This window comes from Eurypyga helias, unplaced genomic scaffold, assembly GCF_000690775.1.
Source record: "Eurypyga helias isolate BGI_N326 unplaced genomic scaffold, ASM69077v1 scaffold9280, whole genome shotgun sequence".
Classification (NCBI taxonomy): domain Eukaryota; kingdom Metazoa; phylum Chordata; class Aves; order Eurypygiformes; family Eurypygidae; genus Eurypyga; species Eurypyga helias.
This window is the reverse complement of record NW_010226287.1, coordinates 1-16617: the sequence shown is the minus strand read 5'-3', so window position 1 is coordinate 16617 and position 16617 is coordinate 1. Positions and strand designations below refer to the sequence as shown.

At 37.7% G+C, this 16617-nt stretch overlaps 2 protein-coding genes across 4 annotated transcripts in view; one reads left to right on the top strand and one right to left on the bottom strand.

The window, feature by feature from the left end:
- Positions 1 to 1599, top strand: part of MTF2 (metal response element binding transcription factor 2) — a 13133-nt gene extending 11534 nt beyond the window's left edge. For 2 of the 3 annotated variants that reach the window (XM_010152433.1, XM_010152425.1), the window contains one exon: positions 975 to 1599. In XM_010152433.1, the coding sequence (XP_010150735.1) occupies positions 975 to 1329 (355 nt within the window). In that variant the 3' untranslated portion in view covers positions 1330 to 1599. Of the gene's footprint in view, positions 1 to 971 lie in introns of all 3 variants that reach the window. The other variant, XM_010152419.1, reaches the window with a different exon arrangement.
- A 10479-nt stretch (positions 1600 to 12078) lies between these two features.
- On the bottom strand, positions 12079 to 14706 carry TMED5 (transmembrane emp24 protein transport domain containing 5; the record flags this gene model as incomplete). Its single annotated transcript, XM_010152443.1, has 3 exons — positions 12079 to 12371; positions 13726 to 13909; positions 14609 to 14706. Coding segments are annotated over 3 exons (501 nt in total), but the record flags the coding sequence as incomplete, so codon positions are not given.
- Between the last annotated feature and the right edge of the window lie 1911 nt (positions 14707 to 16617).

Here is a 16617-nt window from a genome sequence, read left to right as displayed (position 1 = left end):
TCAGCAGACATAAATTTCTCTTATTTTGAGGTACATATATCCTCAATCTACCTTTTTGTCTCTCCTTTCTGGTTCATGGTATCAAGTGCTTTCGTGAGTCATTTTTGTGTGCATTACTGCTATGAAGAGTCTGCCTTCAAAAACTCATGTCTAACTTAGGCTTCTGAAATTGTTACCTGAGGACCTGAGAGACTGTATGGTACGTAGCCGTGAACAAAGTCCACGTACCATTTAATTTAGGACTTTGTCAAATGTATTTCAGTATGTGCAAATTACAGATGCAGGTTTTTACATAAGGTTTATCTTGGACACTTCTAATATTTGGATGATGGTTTATTCTTGGATAATGTCAAACTTTTTCATGATCAGATACAGATCTGTTTGAGCTTTGGATATACAGATTTCTTCAGCCACATGTAGTAGATTTTAGCATGTCATGTGTACTATAGAAAGTAGTGATGTAGAACAGATGGTGCAGTATCTCCTTTCGTATTTCAGAGTTTTATTAAGATAAATTAATCCTGAAAAAACCAACTATGCATGAATTGATTTTTTTTTTAGGATCTATAGTTCTGACTAAGATCAAGTCTGAAACACTTTTATAGTATAGCTTTTGTAATTGAGGCCTACCTGTGTGATAAAGCAGTATTTTTAACTTGCAATTTTAAACACATCTGGTGCAGATGTTTCTGACAGTGGTTTTAATTTGCTAAAGAATGGGACTAAGCTGTATCAAAAGAGTAGTCTTAACATATCTAGACATAAGTTAATGTCATCTACCTAAAGTTTACGAGACTTTGTTAAATTAGTACAGTTTTTATAAGTGCCATATTTATAGTCATCTATAGGCAACCATTATTTTTCACTGATAAAAATACAACTGAAGTTGAGTTGCATGCTTCATCAGTTTTTTTTCCATGCACTTAGAATAAGTTCCTTAGTTAGTGCTGTTTTGTCTCTGGTTTTTTTAGTAGTTTATCTGACTCGAGAAAAAGGACTCGTACAGGAAGAACTTGGCCTGCTGCAATACCACATTTGAGAAGAAGAGGTCGCTTTCCACGAAAAGCACTCCAGACTCAAAATTCAGAAATTGTAAAAGATGATGAGAGCAAGGAAGATTACCAATATGATGAACTCAATACAGAGATACTCAACAACTTGGCAGATCAGGAGTTACAGCTCAATCATCTAAAGAACTCTATTACTAGTTATTTTGGTGCAGCAGGTAGAATAGCTTGTGGGGAAAAATACCGTGTTTTGGCTCGTCGGGTGACACTTGATGGAAAAGTGCAGTATCTTGTTGAGTGGGAAGGAGCAACTGCATCCTGACTGTAGGACTGAACATTATGTTCACTGCACTGTCATCTGTGAGTACAGTTCATAATGCAGAGCCACGAGAGAAACGTGTTTTTCAATGTGTTTCTAAAAACAAAACCAGTTTAGCCTTAACATGTAATTGTTACCATTACAGCTCTTGTGATAAAGACTTACCTTTTTAAAATCTGATCTGAAACTTAAATTTTTTAATCTGAACATTGTTAGGTTGTTCTAGGTTGGGATATTTTGGGTTACAGTTACTTAAAAATGTGCATGATCTTTTTAAAGAAGAGACATTTTCTAGTGAACATTCCATGGATACAGTTATTGTGATTTAGAGAAAATACTATGTAGATAGCACAAATCTTTGAAAAATTTTGGTTTGTTTTCTTACCCAAATGTTTTCAGAAATGTATTTCTATTTCAATACTTTCTAGATTTCATAAGTGCAGTGTATATAATGCCTACTGAAGACTGTAAAATACTGAAGTTTTCTTTCAAAGTGTTAAAAAAAAAGAAAAAATATATTGAGCCTGTAAATTGCTCTGTGACCAGACTTCATTGTTGTCTTAATATATTCTTCTTGTGTGTGTGTGCATGTGTGTGTATATATCTGCATATATATGTACACACATACTTGTGTGTGTGTATATATATGTGTGATTGTGACCTATGCAATACAAGTTATGGGATTGGGCAGCTTCTGACAATAGATCCCATAATTCTTTTTTCAGGAATAGTTGCCAGTATTTACACAGCAGCATTTCTTCTCAGGCTTATTGGGTGCTGTTGCTTTCTATGTATTAAGGAAAAGTGTCAAACCAGTGCAGCGTGTTCTGGCAGTGGGTGCAGTCAGTGAGGCTCATATGCTCTAGGTAATATGTTTCATTATTTTCCATGTCAGTTAACTAGTAAAAATAATGCAGGATCTGAACACTTTGAAATTAACTCTACTAGAGATAACAGTTTGAAAGTTACTGTGGCACACTGATTGTAAACTGTGTCCCAGTTATAAACTGAGTTGACAGGAGTCATACACAAGATTCCTAAGTCATATTTTGATAAGTGTAGTGTGAACAAAGTGTTTTATTGCACAGGGTCAACAAACACTTTGTTGCCATTTGAAGTAACATTACTGATTTTTATTGCATTACCTCTTTTGTTTTTATAAAATGTACCAAGTTTTAAATTGATAAGTTGATTTTACTTAAAAAAAAAATTAAAAAAAATCTCTTGCCAGTATTAGATGGTTTTTTTGTCTGCTATTTTTGAGGGGGTTTTAGCCAAAGAGTAAACAGAAGAATATTTTTACTTTGGTGGTTATTCAGTGTGCTGTGTAAGGTTAGTTATCTTACCCACTTAGTTTACCACCAAAATAAAATTATGTAACATTAACAAATGACAGTGTGGTTTTAAAGTGTACTGCTTGATTTAGTACTTATTTATTCCATTATTTGACTTTTTCTGCTCATCTTGAACATCTTGAAAAGGTGATTATTAGTGGTGTGGTTTGGTTTTTTTCTTTCTGTCACCTTGTAGCCAAAGGAAGCAGAGAAAGCTTTTTATACCGTGCTGGGTTTAGGGCTGGCCTGGTAATATTAGCTTTATAAAAATGCTAATTAAAAACTGCCACTTCTGTTTACCTTCACTATAATGTATGGGTGTTTTCTCACATCCTCAGCTATTAATTTAATGTTGCCTTGCCTATAGCTGTGATATTTTGATACCACAGCAACTTCATGTTAATTTTTGAATGTTTATATTTTGGGATATTGCAAAATGTAAAGCCTTTGTAACCTTACTCACACCACCTCTATCGGTCTTCGTTGTTTCACTTCATCCAAATCCTTTAAATCTAACTGAACACCAGCAGTATTTTTCGTAAAGTTTCATTTAAAGATAAATATTGGAATGTACTTGGGGACTCTAATGGTGGGGGAGAAAATATTTGTCGAACTTAAGCTGTCCATAGACTTAACTCTTGTAAATGTCATTTGTTTCATTTTATTATGGTGGTTGACTTGACTCTGATGTTCAGTTTGTATTTTTGGAATTGCTTTTTTCTTAGAATTAAAAGACCAACATTAAATGTGTGTATTTTTTGAGAGAGAAGAAAGTTCTGATTGTGTATCCTTGTGAAGTACATAACTGGTGGCATTTTAGCATCCATTGTTTCTCTATCTCTAGCTCTCCTGTTACTGTCCTGGAGACACTTGCCCTGCACGTAGACACTACCTAGCATTCCAGCCGTGCTTGAGGGATGCTTTGTAACCAAGTGTCGTGTACTGGAAAATGCTGCAATAGTGCTGCTGAAGAAACAGCTAGGGTAGTAATTAAAGCACACCTACGAATGCCTTTCTCATTTTATGTGAATTTCATTGTATGTAGTAACGGTGTGTCTAAAGGTTGTTGCTGTAAATAATTTCATTTTGGTATGATGTGGTCATTGTATGTATGCATGTGTGTAAATATATGTAATTCAGCTTTGTTGTGGTCACTGATTTAGAATCATTTCTGTGTGTACTGGATTTAAGTTTCCATTATATATTTGTACTGCAGTAATATGTAGGTAGGTGAAGTCTCACTTGAGGCCATGTTAAAAGTGTAGGCATGATATGAACCTAGCAGCAGAGAAGGAATGGCACGTTTCTGGTCAGAATTGTAAAGTAATCATCACAGCAAACTGCTTGTCAAATCATTTGTTCACAACCAACTTCAAGAGGAATTTTGAATAAAAACTATGCTTTTCTATGTACATCAGGCATTTTGAGTGACATTACAAAGGAATTTCAAAAAAACCTCTCCATGTGTTATGTGAAATGGAAGTCAATATTTTGATTTAACATGAAGACAGAAATAAAGAAGGCACTGAAGGTGAAGGACAGCAGTTTGTCTAGGGAGTAAGGAGAAATAAAAGTGGATAAGCAAAAAAAATGGTCATGTCTTTGGAACATCTCACTAAAGTTATCTTTAGTGTTATTTTTTTGACAGGAAAGTGTTGAATTGAGATGCAGCGTGCCAAGGCTGGAGACAGAGCAGTAGTCAGAACACAGGGATAAGCATGAAGTGGACAGGAGCATCACTTCTGTGCAGTGGGAAGAGGATGAATTTAGCAAATGCTGTGCGGGTAACGTTTTCAGGCTTTAAACTGTTCCCTCACATCTGCCTGAATGAAAAGTAACACTGCAGTTAAGGGTATGACAGCAGAAAAATAATTTTCTAGGAATGGAGAAAAGGGTTGAGGATGGCAAGTTGTGTTTGGTCAACACTGAACCTATAAGCTGATGGCTGAAAACCCACGTGGAGGTGTCAGATGTATTGAGATCCCAGTTTGGTCAGAAAAATGTAGAAAGGCATGTGGGGAGGTGGGGGCGAAATCCAAGTTGATGACCTGTAGTTTGTAGAAAGGTTAACTTCTGGTTTTGTAAATTGGATTATCTGTAGGTGAGAAAGAAGGAACAAAAGAGACTTCTTGGGAGGCCATGAAGAAAGTAGTGCAAGACAATAGCAAAACAAACATAAATACAAGTAGAAACTGTGCACAGTCTGAGAATGAGCTTTAGAATTGGATGCTTTTGTTAGCCTTCTGTTGTTCAGCAACTATGAACAAGACTTTGTCATGGTGTTTTTCTATTTCATGTTTATGAATTCCTTAATGTTCCTCTCAGCTAGCTCACTTAGGTTTTTTAATTGCAGGTTTTAACACCCTAGCGTTGAGATCGTAACATCAACAGCGGTTCTGGTGATCACTGACAGCAAAATACATAGCCTTGCAGACCCTGGTTTTGTAATACAGCTGTAGCTCATACTGTTCTTCTAATCTTTTTCCTAATCTCTTCACTGATATTACTTCAGCAGTGTGAATTTCTTTTTCACTTGTTCTGTTTCCAGCTTCTGAATTTGACAATATTCTGTTCTCTTCCCATTATTAGGTATTTCCTTTGGCACTGACTTCCAGTTTCCTGGTGTTCTAATATCCAGTGTGGTAGCATTAACTTAAGATCTTGACACCTTACTCTAACAAGCTCATTGCTTCAAAATGTTCTTTATAGCAAGAAGCCAATTAATAGACCTATCTTGCTCTAAATGAAATGGTGCTTACGGAGGAAAAAACTATTAAGTGCTTCATTTGTGCTTGGCTGCTTGCTAACGAATACTCACAAAACAGTTGGTGTTGTTGCATTCACTTGTGTCATCATCCAGGGTGATAGTTAATGCTTTGCTCTGTATCTCATTCACAAGCGTTACTAAGGTTCCTTACTTGGTGTTTTTCACCTGCTCTAACTTGGTATTCATAACTTCACAAATTGGTTGCATGATAGCAGAGGCTTGAAAGCGGGAAGACAGTAAAATTCTAGAGATGATCATCAGTGGTTGCAAATTCAGGGAAAGGAAAATAATGAACAATTGGAAACAGTTTCGGGCTGTAGGATGTTAAAATGTATTTGTAGTGGTAACAGGAGGAAAAGGTGGGCCTAAAAAGGGCAAGAGGATAAGGTAGAATTAAGAATTGATCAAGAAAATAATGCAAAGTCACTTGATTAGGGAAAGTGGTGCTTTTTGTACAGAATCCACACGTGGAACTGTCCTTTCTGACAAACTGAGTAGGGTGCTAACGGGCTTGTGGCAGCAAAGTATGTATATATAAATATATGGAATATGTTTACTTATGTGTAGAAGTACACAAGTCAAATATAATGAGAAACAACTTGAATGTATTTAATTACAATGGGAATTTATTTTTTAAAGTAGTCTTTACGCAGGATGATAGCTTTATTAAAAAGAAAGCCTTTGGACTTGGGAGGGGTGGGGGTGGGGGATCCTCATTCAATCCTCCCTTTCTTTCCTGCCATGCTTTTTTCTCTGCTTGTGGTAATCAGCCCAAGTATTGCAGGTGCTCACCTGACCCACAGTCATTCCGAGGTCAGTGCTGAAGCTTTAGAATGGCCACTTGGCACCTGAGCCTGCTTCCTCTTCCCAGTGGTGTCATCTTGTGGGAGAGAAGGGACTGGGAAGAATGACCTCGGGAGAGGTAGTGTAAGTGAAGCATGCTCAGGGCTTTGGAGGGGGGTGGGAGTGAGGTGGGGTCTGGTTCTGCTCTTACCCTGTCTTTCCAGAATGTTCCTAAGAGCCTTTTTGTTAACTGGAACTGGGCTTGAACATCAGGAGCTTTTTGTATGGGCTCTGGCTTTTTTTTTTTTTCCACTCATTGAAATCCTCCATCATAATAGAAGAATTACTTTAATCATAGAATCCTAGAACGGTTTGGGTTGGAAGGGACCTTAAAGACCATTTAGTTCCAACCCCCCTGGCATGGGCAGGGACACCTTCCACTAGACCAGGTTGCTCAAAGCCTCTGTCAGGTCCTTTAACATAATGTTGAAATGAAGATACAAACTATAGATAAATGCTTCTTGGACCTTTCTCTTGGCATTTCTATGCCTTCCTTATCCACATGTATTCCAATTCGGTAGGTGGTGGATGAAAGATGCCTTGACTCCTGAAGCTTGGTACGCACCAAGAGAAGAAAGGGACGTGAGGGATAAGGGATTCAAGTCTTGCTGTCCTCAGCTGTAGCAATTGATGGCGTGAGAGAAGGTGATGTAGTTCAGATGCCTGTGGAAAAACTTCAGCACTGTAGGTGTGTTCACTGTTAATTTTTATTATTTTATGGTTATTATCTGAAGCAAACTGGAGTTTTTAAAAACAAAATGATACAATAATGCAGATAGATTTTTTTTTTTATCTGCTCTGTAGTAATTTATAAATACTGCTTACAGGAGGAACTCTGGTACAGAGGTATGAATTTTTTTTTTATTATTTTATGGTTATTATCTGAAGCAAACTGGAGTTTTTAAAAACAAAATGATACAATAATGCAGATAGGGTTGTTTTTTTTTTTTTTACCTGCTCTGTAGTAATTTATTAATACTGCTTACAGGAGGAACTCTGGTACAGAGGTATGAATAGTGAGTTTCTGTGATAGGGTATTCCTGGAACAGGAGGGAAAGCATGGAAAAAGGGTTTAACATATACAACCTAGTGCTGAGAAATCGTTTATTTCCAGTCTGTACCAAAAGCTGTTAGGTTTTAAAATGAAAGTCTCGAAGAGAATTGTTCTTTGGAACTAGGGAAGGCCCAGGAACTGTTAATTTTTAAAGACATAAAAGGGCTCAATCTACTTAGTTTCAGGCTGCCTTAAGTAACTGTTGGGGATAATGAGTCTTTATGACAGACTGCCCTGTAACTGCTTACTTTAATCAGGAAAAACCAGTGCAGTGGCTGTGGCTGGTTGAATACCATGTTTTACAAGGTAGTCTTACCCCGCACCATACTGTCATGGACTCTGGGGGTAATGCTGCAGCCTGACAGAACGAGCAGAGTTAAACAAGGAAGTGCACTGATGAGTATATGAGATGCAATGGACTTGTGCCAGCCTGAGGTACAAGAGTCTTCTGTTGTACATAGGAAGAAGCTGAGGCAGAAGGTGTTATTTCTCACAGTGTCTGCTTTGAGAGACCCAGAAGGGGAACTTCTGCATGCGCTTCTGATGCCTTTGTCCAAAGTAACTTTTGATGGTTTCTGCTGTGCACGTACCTTTTGAAGTCAAACCACTGTTCCTTCTACTGTTAGTTGCCCAGTCTGGCAACATAACGTTGTACCTCAGTATTTTATGGTGTCTACTTCACCGATTCAAAACACAGTACAGAAAGGAAGTTCCTGTTTCATTATTTGAACAGTGTGGTTAGTAGGCTTCCGGACAGGTTCAGGTTTCTCAACAGTGTTAAGAAATGGTACGCAAGCTCAGATTTGTATATGTGTTACTTGAGCTGAAGAGACTCCTCCAAAACTTTGAGTTGTTAAACTCAGGATCTTGCCTATTTTTATGTATAATGTAATGAATTATTACATACTAGTAACTGTATTAGTAATGTATATTTCAGGGTTCTTAATTGCTACAGTTCTGATACTACTTTCCTGTTTTCCTTCTATTTTTCCCTAGGAATTTATCTTTCTTATGTTGACTATACCTAATCAGAAATTAAAATACTTTGTGAAATAAATTATTTCTCAGCAGCAAACATCAACTGATCTTTTAAGAATTAATGAAACTATTCATTTCTTCCTCCTCTAAAGAAACTTTCTTTTTTTTTACTTCTCATAGGTTCATGTGACTTGTATACTGCTGTTAATTTGAAACGCACACGAGTTACAATGTCTCAAGACCACGCAACTTCTGTAAAATCCTCTCCAAAAAGGGTTTCTGAGGACATATGGCCATTGGGTTAGAGCAGTAGTTTTTTAATTTCAAGTGCCAAATTGCTGCTGTTTCTCTGTGGTATCACAAGTTTGCAAATGGCCGTAACCTGTTCCTTGTGACTTCAGCTTTTTTTTTTAAGATGAGAAACCTGGGATTTTGTTATCAACAAGTAACACTCCGCTAGACAAATAGTTGCCTGAAGTCACAGGTGCTGATTGGACACCAAGTGATCTTGACTTAGCCTGGCCTGAGGGTCTCTTGCTTTGAACACAGCACTTTACTAGTCTCAGCATGGTCTCTACCACAATTTTGCATACAACAGCACCTACTGTTCTTCCTGGAATTGCTCCTAACCTTACTGTCTGTGTAACTGGAAGCTATGCCGTTCTCTGTGTGTAATAAACTGCGGGTGAAATACGGAATAAAAGTATTAAGGTGCAAATAGGAATTAAGACTTGACTACATTCAATTTTTGATGTCAGCAGATGCATTCCTTTATATTGCAAAGATCAGAGGTTGGTGTCATAAGTTACTTGCATTGATAGAGTTGATTTTGGGTTACAGTGAATAAGAACCTATTTGGCACACTGCATGAGGAAAAGATGAAAAAGCTGTGCTACTAAAAGCCAAGTTCTTGTCAGCTTAGCATCCTTGAGCTTTTGCAAGACTCGTACGTAAAGCATTCTTCCTTTATTATACACAAATATATCATTCACATAGAACACAAACACAGGTTTAAGCTTTTATTGAAAATCTGCTTTGCATAATTTTGACATCTGCAAGTCTTAAAAAAATTAATTCTGAATAACAAGTCGATTAAGAAAATTTATATTCTTTTTCATAAATTTTATACACTCAAAAGCAATCTGCTCTTCAAAATTCAAATGAAATTTTATTTAGCTGCAAGATTGAATGCCAAATCCTTCACCTATGATGAACATATTCCAGCTGCCAGTCAAGCCCAGTTACCTTTATTTCCTGTTTTGTTTTCTATAATTAACCTTGAATGGGGAGAAAATAGAGTCAGTGCTCTTAGTTGCAAAATAGTTTCTTTCAGGTGAACTCTGCTGACAATTGTTGCATTATTTTCCTTCTACCAGAGCCTGGTATTTGTCACTGGTGAAACTGCTGCAGTCGAGTCCTGTCTTTGTTGGAGAAGTCTGCATTTATGAGCAGGTTAGGCTAATACACCATATTGTTTTGCCACTGGATATATCAATACTGTCAGAGAGGCACAGCAGAGCAGCTGTGGAACTGAATCCCTTGAGATGCCCTTGGAAAACCTGGTGGAGCTCAGCTGTTGGAGGTCTAAGCTGAAACCTATAATCTAGTAGCTTTGATATAAGAGGTAGATGTGAGTCACAGCTTCAGAGAGCTGGTTCAGCATTCTGCCAGTGATTTGCAGCATCACACTCGCAGTGATGCAAGTGAAGATTATCTCCTCTCCTGGCAAAAGGGGCAGAGCCCTAAGCATCTTCTTTGTCTGTCCTGAAGGGACCTGATCAAAACCTTGCAAGTTAACTTCAGTGAGCTATTTGCTTATGCCCTAATGTAGATACGTGATATATTGGTACTGGAAGATGTACAGGGAAATGGCAGGAAAATACTGTTTGCCACTCTAGCAGAAAGAATTAATTTTTCCTGGACTTTCTCCTGATTACAGAAATAACCCTTCTAATCTGAGCCAGTTTTGAAGAGAAAGCATTATGTGGAAAAAGGTGATATGCAGAATCCTAAGGGAACCAGTCGTCTTTTGGACACAGCTCTGCAGAGAGAAAAAGTATCTCAACAGCTTTTGGAGCCCTCTGTGACAAGTACTGTAAGGAATAATACTTAAAAACTATTCAGAAATATTATTGCTAGGTCCCCTTGTCTGAGGTTGAAGCTGAAGTGCTGTTTCTGTGTACTGTAGCCCTTGCTAGCATCCGCTTCATTTGAATGAAGTGTTTCTTCATGCATCTGTTGACCCTGTTTTAACTGTCTGTAATTCATAATTTGAGTCTCAAATGCATCTGTTGACCCTGTTTTAACTGTCTGAAGTAATTCATAATCTGAGTCTCAAAGTTGCAATTCTGCTGTTCATACCCAGACGACCTGACAACAGGCACACCACCCATACGTATGGGCTTTTTAAAAATACTTTTTTAGAAGGTGTTTTTTAAGAAAGTGTGTTTCTTAAACATATTTGTGATGAAATGCAGTTTCACACCCTTATACAGGAAATGTCAGTAAACTAGCATATTATAAAAATTGCTGACTCTGAACTAATAAAAAAGTCAATTCTTGCACACCAGGGGTTTTGGCAAAAATGCTCCATACCCTTACTACACTGTTAATAGTGACTTCATCTAGAAATTACAAATTATTAATTTGAGGATAACCTTGCTTTAGTTAAGTTTTATTATATATTCAGTTGATCCTAAAATTTGAAGCTTGTACTCACTTCTCATGTAATTCATGCCTTACTCGTATAAATAACCAGATCTAGAAACAGTGCTATATGAACTGTGTGTACTTACACAGCTGAAGCACTTGTGAGGGTAAGCAAAAGGGGAAGTTGAGGTGAACAGCTTTGGTTTTCCGTGCCTATGTAAGTCACCCTGTTAACTGCTGTATTAGTTATAGATGCAGTAGACAAAAATGAGTAAAAAACCAAGTTGATACATGAGGGATTTTGAGACTAGGAAAACATTCCCTCAACGTTAATTATCACATACTGTGATATTTCCCCCCCACACCCAGGCCCCCTTTATTAAAGGGAAAGAATAATATGGGAAATGGCTTCTTGCAACGTCTCTGCTAGGTGAGGTTACAGTAACTAGGCCTTCACAAACCACACTTAGGGTGTGTGCATTTGTTTGTCCCGTCCAGTCACCTATTTTCTCCAATTCCTTTCAATACTCCCTAAAATTCACATTGATGGTGTGCTTTTTTTTTAAAGTGCTGATGTTGGTCATCTGTCTATGGAAGAGTGCTCGTTTTGTTCTCACACTGTTAGCCCAGTGTTTCTCCATGATGCTGTACAACAAAAGCTGAGGACTTTAAAAAACACATAACTTTAAGTGACAGTAACTACTCCTGTAGGCCCCCGTCCTGTAAACACTTAGGCACATACGTAAATTCACTTAATGTTTAATAGCAAATAAACCAATGTCTCAGTTACTATTTAAAGTTTTATGTGAACATGAAAAAAAGACAGTATTAAGGTTACTTTGCATGTGCACCAAGGATCCTGTGCTCTGTGCATAAGTTATCATTTGTTAATGATTAACGACTACAAGTACAAAAAAAAAAATAGCAGCACTTCCAAAAATGGAGGAGCTTGTGGCAAGGCATTCTGTTCATGTTAAAAACAAACAAAAACCACTTCCCCCCGCCCCAACCCCACAAAAACACAATGACCAACAACCAAGACAACCATCACAAACCAACCAGAAAGCTCAACATTAACTGAGAACCTGATGTCTACTGCCTGTTCAAAAGAATCTTAAAGGTCATGTTTTTCTTTCCTTTAGTAGTTTATTGCTCTTCCTCTCACCCCATACCTGCTAAATTGTTATCATCGTACAGAATATTAAGTTCTACTTTTCCTCTTATCTTCAAAGAGACTTTTCAGCATGTAAACTTGAACAGCTGATACCACCACCATTACTCCCAAGTTGACCATGGACCAGAAATTCACTCTGTCGAAGTTGCTTTCTTGTATGTTTCGGTCACGAGCTTCAAAGGCTCTGAGCAGGGTCTGAATCTGGACACTTTTGCTTAATCTGGCTTTGACACTGTTGATGGATTCCTGGTAAGTAACAGAGAGTATTTTTAGAAGAAAAACCACCTGAATTAAATTTCTAGCTTGCAACACATACAAAATATTAATACTGTGTTACCACCTGTAATCTAATTTCTTGTCAAGTAGACAGTTACTTTCACTTAAAAATACCTATCTCATTACAGTTTTCATTAATTTGTCTAGCCTGTTTATTGCATATTACCAGTGTTGCATATTTAACAAATACTTTAAAAGGGTTACTTTTGGGGGCCAAATAATTTTATGATGATACTGAATTTCAAGTTACACAATAAGGAACGTCAGCATCATAAAGGAGCTTTTAAAACAAGGCATAATTCCCTGTTTTCTCCAGGTGAAAAATTTGGTTTTTACTTTAGAAAGTTAACTCATAAATGTTTATTAAGTCTTCACATAGTTTGCAAGTAATAACATTAGTATTTGATGTTATTGTTTAGTCAAGTTAATTTTACAAAAATTACCTGGTTTACAAGATCTGCAAGGCTCTCAAAGACAAGTTCTGCATTTCTCTCTGAAGAGATACCACTGTGCACACAAGTAGCTATCAAATCCAGTCAAGTACTGCTTGTGATTGGTGTGACAGGGATTTATTGATAACTTCCCCTATAAACTTTGTTTTTTCTAATTGTCTTGAATGCCAGTTTTGAAGATCTAGCCAGCTTTTCAGATTCCATGTTTGCTTTTAATCATCTAGGTGTATCATACACCCCTGAAAAAAATCCTAAAGACTACATTTGTTTTGTTGTTTGTAAATATGCAATTAGTTTACTGCAATAAATAGAACACAAACAATGCCATTTTCTACACCAGTGTATACAAAGGTGTTTGAGATAAATTATTAGGGGGCCTTTTTTTTCCCCCATATTTTATGTGTTACTTTATCGAAGACAGCAATAGTAATTCACGTGCTGGTTGGGGTATTTCTGCAAAGGAGGGAAGAAGAGGCTAACAGTACTTGATTTTCAAACACTGATAAAAACCTATGCACTGATTCCAAGACTGAGATTAAGCAATACTTTAATACTATAAATACTCATTTCATCACTACTAGGGGAAAGTGTCCCATTTCAGTAGCTGGAAGAAAGGAAACAGAATTGGGAACAGTGCCCTTGAGAGCTAGGCACTTTCTTCTGGCTGAATAAGGGTCTATTCTGAATATATTTTCAAGTTTCTGTGTGGAAGCAAGAGATCTATGGTGCTAGGCTTCGTGTATCAGTAAAAGCAATACATGGAACTGGAATAGTTTCCCAGATGATCCCAGACCAAGGCAGAATGGCTAAAGGACACTTGGAAAAACCCTCTAGGTTCTTACACTGAAAAGAATTAAAGATCAAATACTAACCAAAATGTCTTCCAATTTCATGTCTAAGAGATCTGTGCCTGTAACATACTTCTTCCAGTCTTCCTGATCTTGTCCATCTTCTCCCATATTGTCCAGGATCAGTTCAAAGAAAATCACCTTTTCAGAAATGGTACTGAAGGTGTTGTCAAAGCAGAACATGTAATCACCTTCTTCTGTTTCCACCCTGTGTATATGAGCAAAATGTCATTAACTACACTTTTTGCTCTGGTTCTCCAAAACCAAGTTTTTTGTAAGCAATCTTTCCTCTTTAAGACTGACAATCATGCACTTAGACATAACTGAATATGCTTTCTATTTAAAAAAAAAAAAAAGCTCTAAAGACACATTACAGATTGCACAGTCACAGCAAAACAATCCCACTGCCTGTAGAGGCTCAAAATGATGAAGACAGCAGCTTACTTTCATTTTCTTTTACTGGGATTTTGAATCATAGTTAATCATTACAAAAAAAGCTATAATGAGAACAATTCTTATACTCTCTAGTAAAATTACAATAATTACTATGCATTTTGATAAAAGGACTGGAAAAATAGGGGGTTTTCAGCTTATTATTTATATGACTGACAAGGTCTTTTGATATTAGATGTGGACACCTTTTTCAACTCCATAATAAATACTTTTGTTCACTGACCACTAACAGCTATCATTAAAACAAAAATATCCCTCACTTCATGGTAAGGTCCATGTAAAAAGCATTCAGTGTTTACAGAAAGGTAAATGGTATTCCTAAATTGTCCTATTAGAAAGCCTTCTCTAATACGAAGGACTAAAAACTACTCAAGCTTTGGTTTTGTTATGTTTGTTAAAGAAACCAGAAAAGTACTTTATGTAACACTTCTAAATTTGAAAATTTTACACTTACGTATGAACTCCATCTGATTTTCTTTCATCAAAAACAAGAGTTTCACCTTTTGGAGACAGTAGATGAAAATCAACATCTAATCCTGCTCCATCTAGAACCTGCGAAACAAACAAAAACACCTCTCCAACCAGTGCATTTCCTGTTTGCATTGCTAATGGCAACATTTTTAGGGAAGGCAAACATTTTTAGGTAGGGGAACTGACATGGGATCTGAAAGCTGAATCTGTCTGTATGAGTTTGCACCAAGTTAACTGGAAACAGATTAAAAACTGGTTCAACCCAAAAGCATTTTAGCTATTGCAAATCTTAAATATGATCTAATCATGCTAGGCTGGGCTTATATTGGACCCTGGCCTAATGGTTTTAAAGACTGCATACAGTTTTATCAACGGGCAGCGTTATACAACCCGTAAGAATACCAACAGATGGCCAGATCTAGCATTTCCATGGCCGACATCACCGATGGGCAAGTGCCAGCCTTGTTTCAGTGGTGGAAAAGAAATTTTGTAACAAAGATCTGTTGACTTTTTTGTATATTCACATATATACTTTTACAAGAACACAATCTATGTAGTGTCATCCCTAAGATCTCTTTGTTGGGTGAATTAACTGCGTAGAAGACAGGACTAGACTTCTTATGCCAATGAAACTGCACCAGAGACCTTCTCACCTTTTAATGGAGATTTAAGGTCTGAATTCTCCCAGGGCATTCTCATTTCCCAAAGGCAGAAAGAATTGAAGGCGTCTAGCTTACAAAGCATATACAAGAAAGCTGTGCTGCTGTAACTGTAAGATGTGCTACAGTTGTATCACATCTCTTGTAGCAATTCTCTGTGGCGGAGGTACTAACCGCACAAGGGGGCAAAGGAGGATTATTTTTATGACATTACTTAGGGCCATGCTAGGGGATGTTTTTGTTTGCCAGTGAGCTGTTCAGCTGTTCGAGTACAGCAGCCTGCTTCTGCTGAAATTGAGGGCAAAGTTTACACTGACTTAGTGTGACACTAGAGAATTACCAAATAAAGAGAAAGGACGAGGAAAAACATAGAATCACAGAATGGTTTGGCTTGGAATGGACCTTAAAGATCATCTAGTTCCAACCCCCTGCCATGGGCAGGGACACCTTCCACTAGACCAGGTTGCTCCAAGCCTCATCCAGCCTGGCCTTGAACCCTTCCAGGGATGGGGCATCCACAGCTTCTCTGGGCAACCTGTTCCAGTGCCTCACCACCCTCTCCAGGAAGAACTTCTTCCTGATATCCAACCTAAACCTCCCTGTTTTCAATTTATCCCCATTACCCCTTGTCCTGTCACTACAGGACCCTGTAAAAAGTCCCCCCCAGCTTCCTTGTAGCCCCTTCAGGTACTGGAAGGTGCTATAAGGTCTCCCCAAAGTCTTCTCTTCTCCAGGCTGAACAAGCCCAACTCTCTCAGCCTGTCCCCATAGCAGAGGTGCTCCAGCCCTCTGAGCAGTTTCGTGGCCTCCTCTGGACTCGCTCCAACCGGTCTATATCCTTCCGATGTTGTACTGATTGAATTATGATACACCTTTAGGGCTATGACACAATCTGTACACCCAGAGCAAAACTATGTATCAGCATAGTGTCTTTGGAGAATGACCTGCACCTCTATGTTACATATTTCTATGCTTTAACCACTACCAGTTCAGGATAATTAAGTACAAACCAAATCTATTTCCAGTAACATTCCGAGCTCCTTTTCTACACGTTCATACGGAAGTTTGTCAGCAGCAGTATTTCATGCCGGAGCAGAAATACATTTACTGTTACACAGTTAACGTCAGTCTAGTTAAATAAGGCTGTTCTTGAAAAGCTTTCATCATTGAGATAAAAGGTGTTTAATGTCAATGCAAGGATAGGTAGTGATAGCATAAACAATTTCATTTATGCTTCAGAGCTACTACGCAAGGTCACAGCCATTATCCTCCTACATTTTACGCTTTAAAGGATGGCAGCTCGAGATCTTCTAAAATAAAAGGACCTATTAGA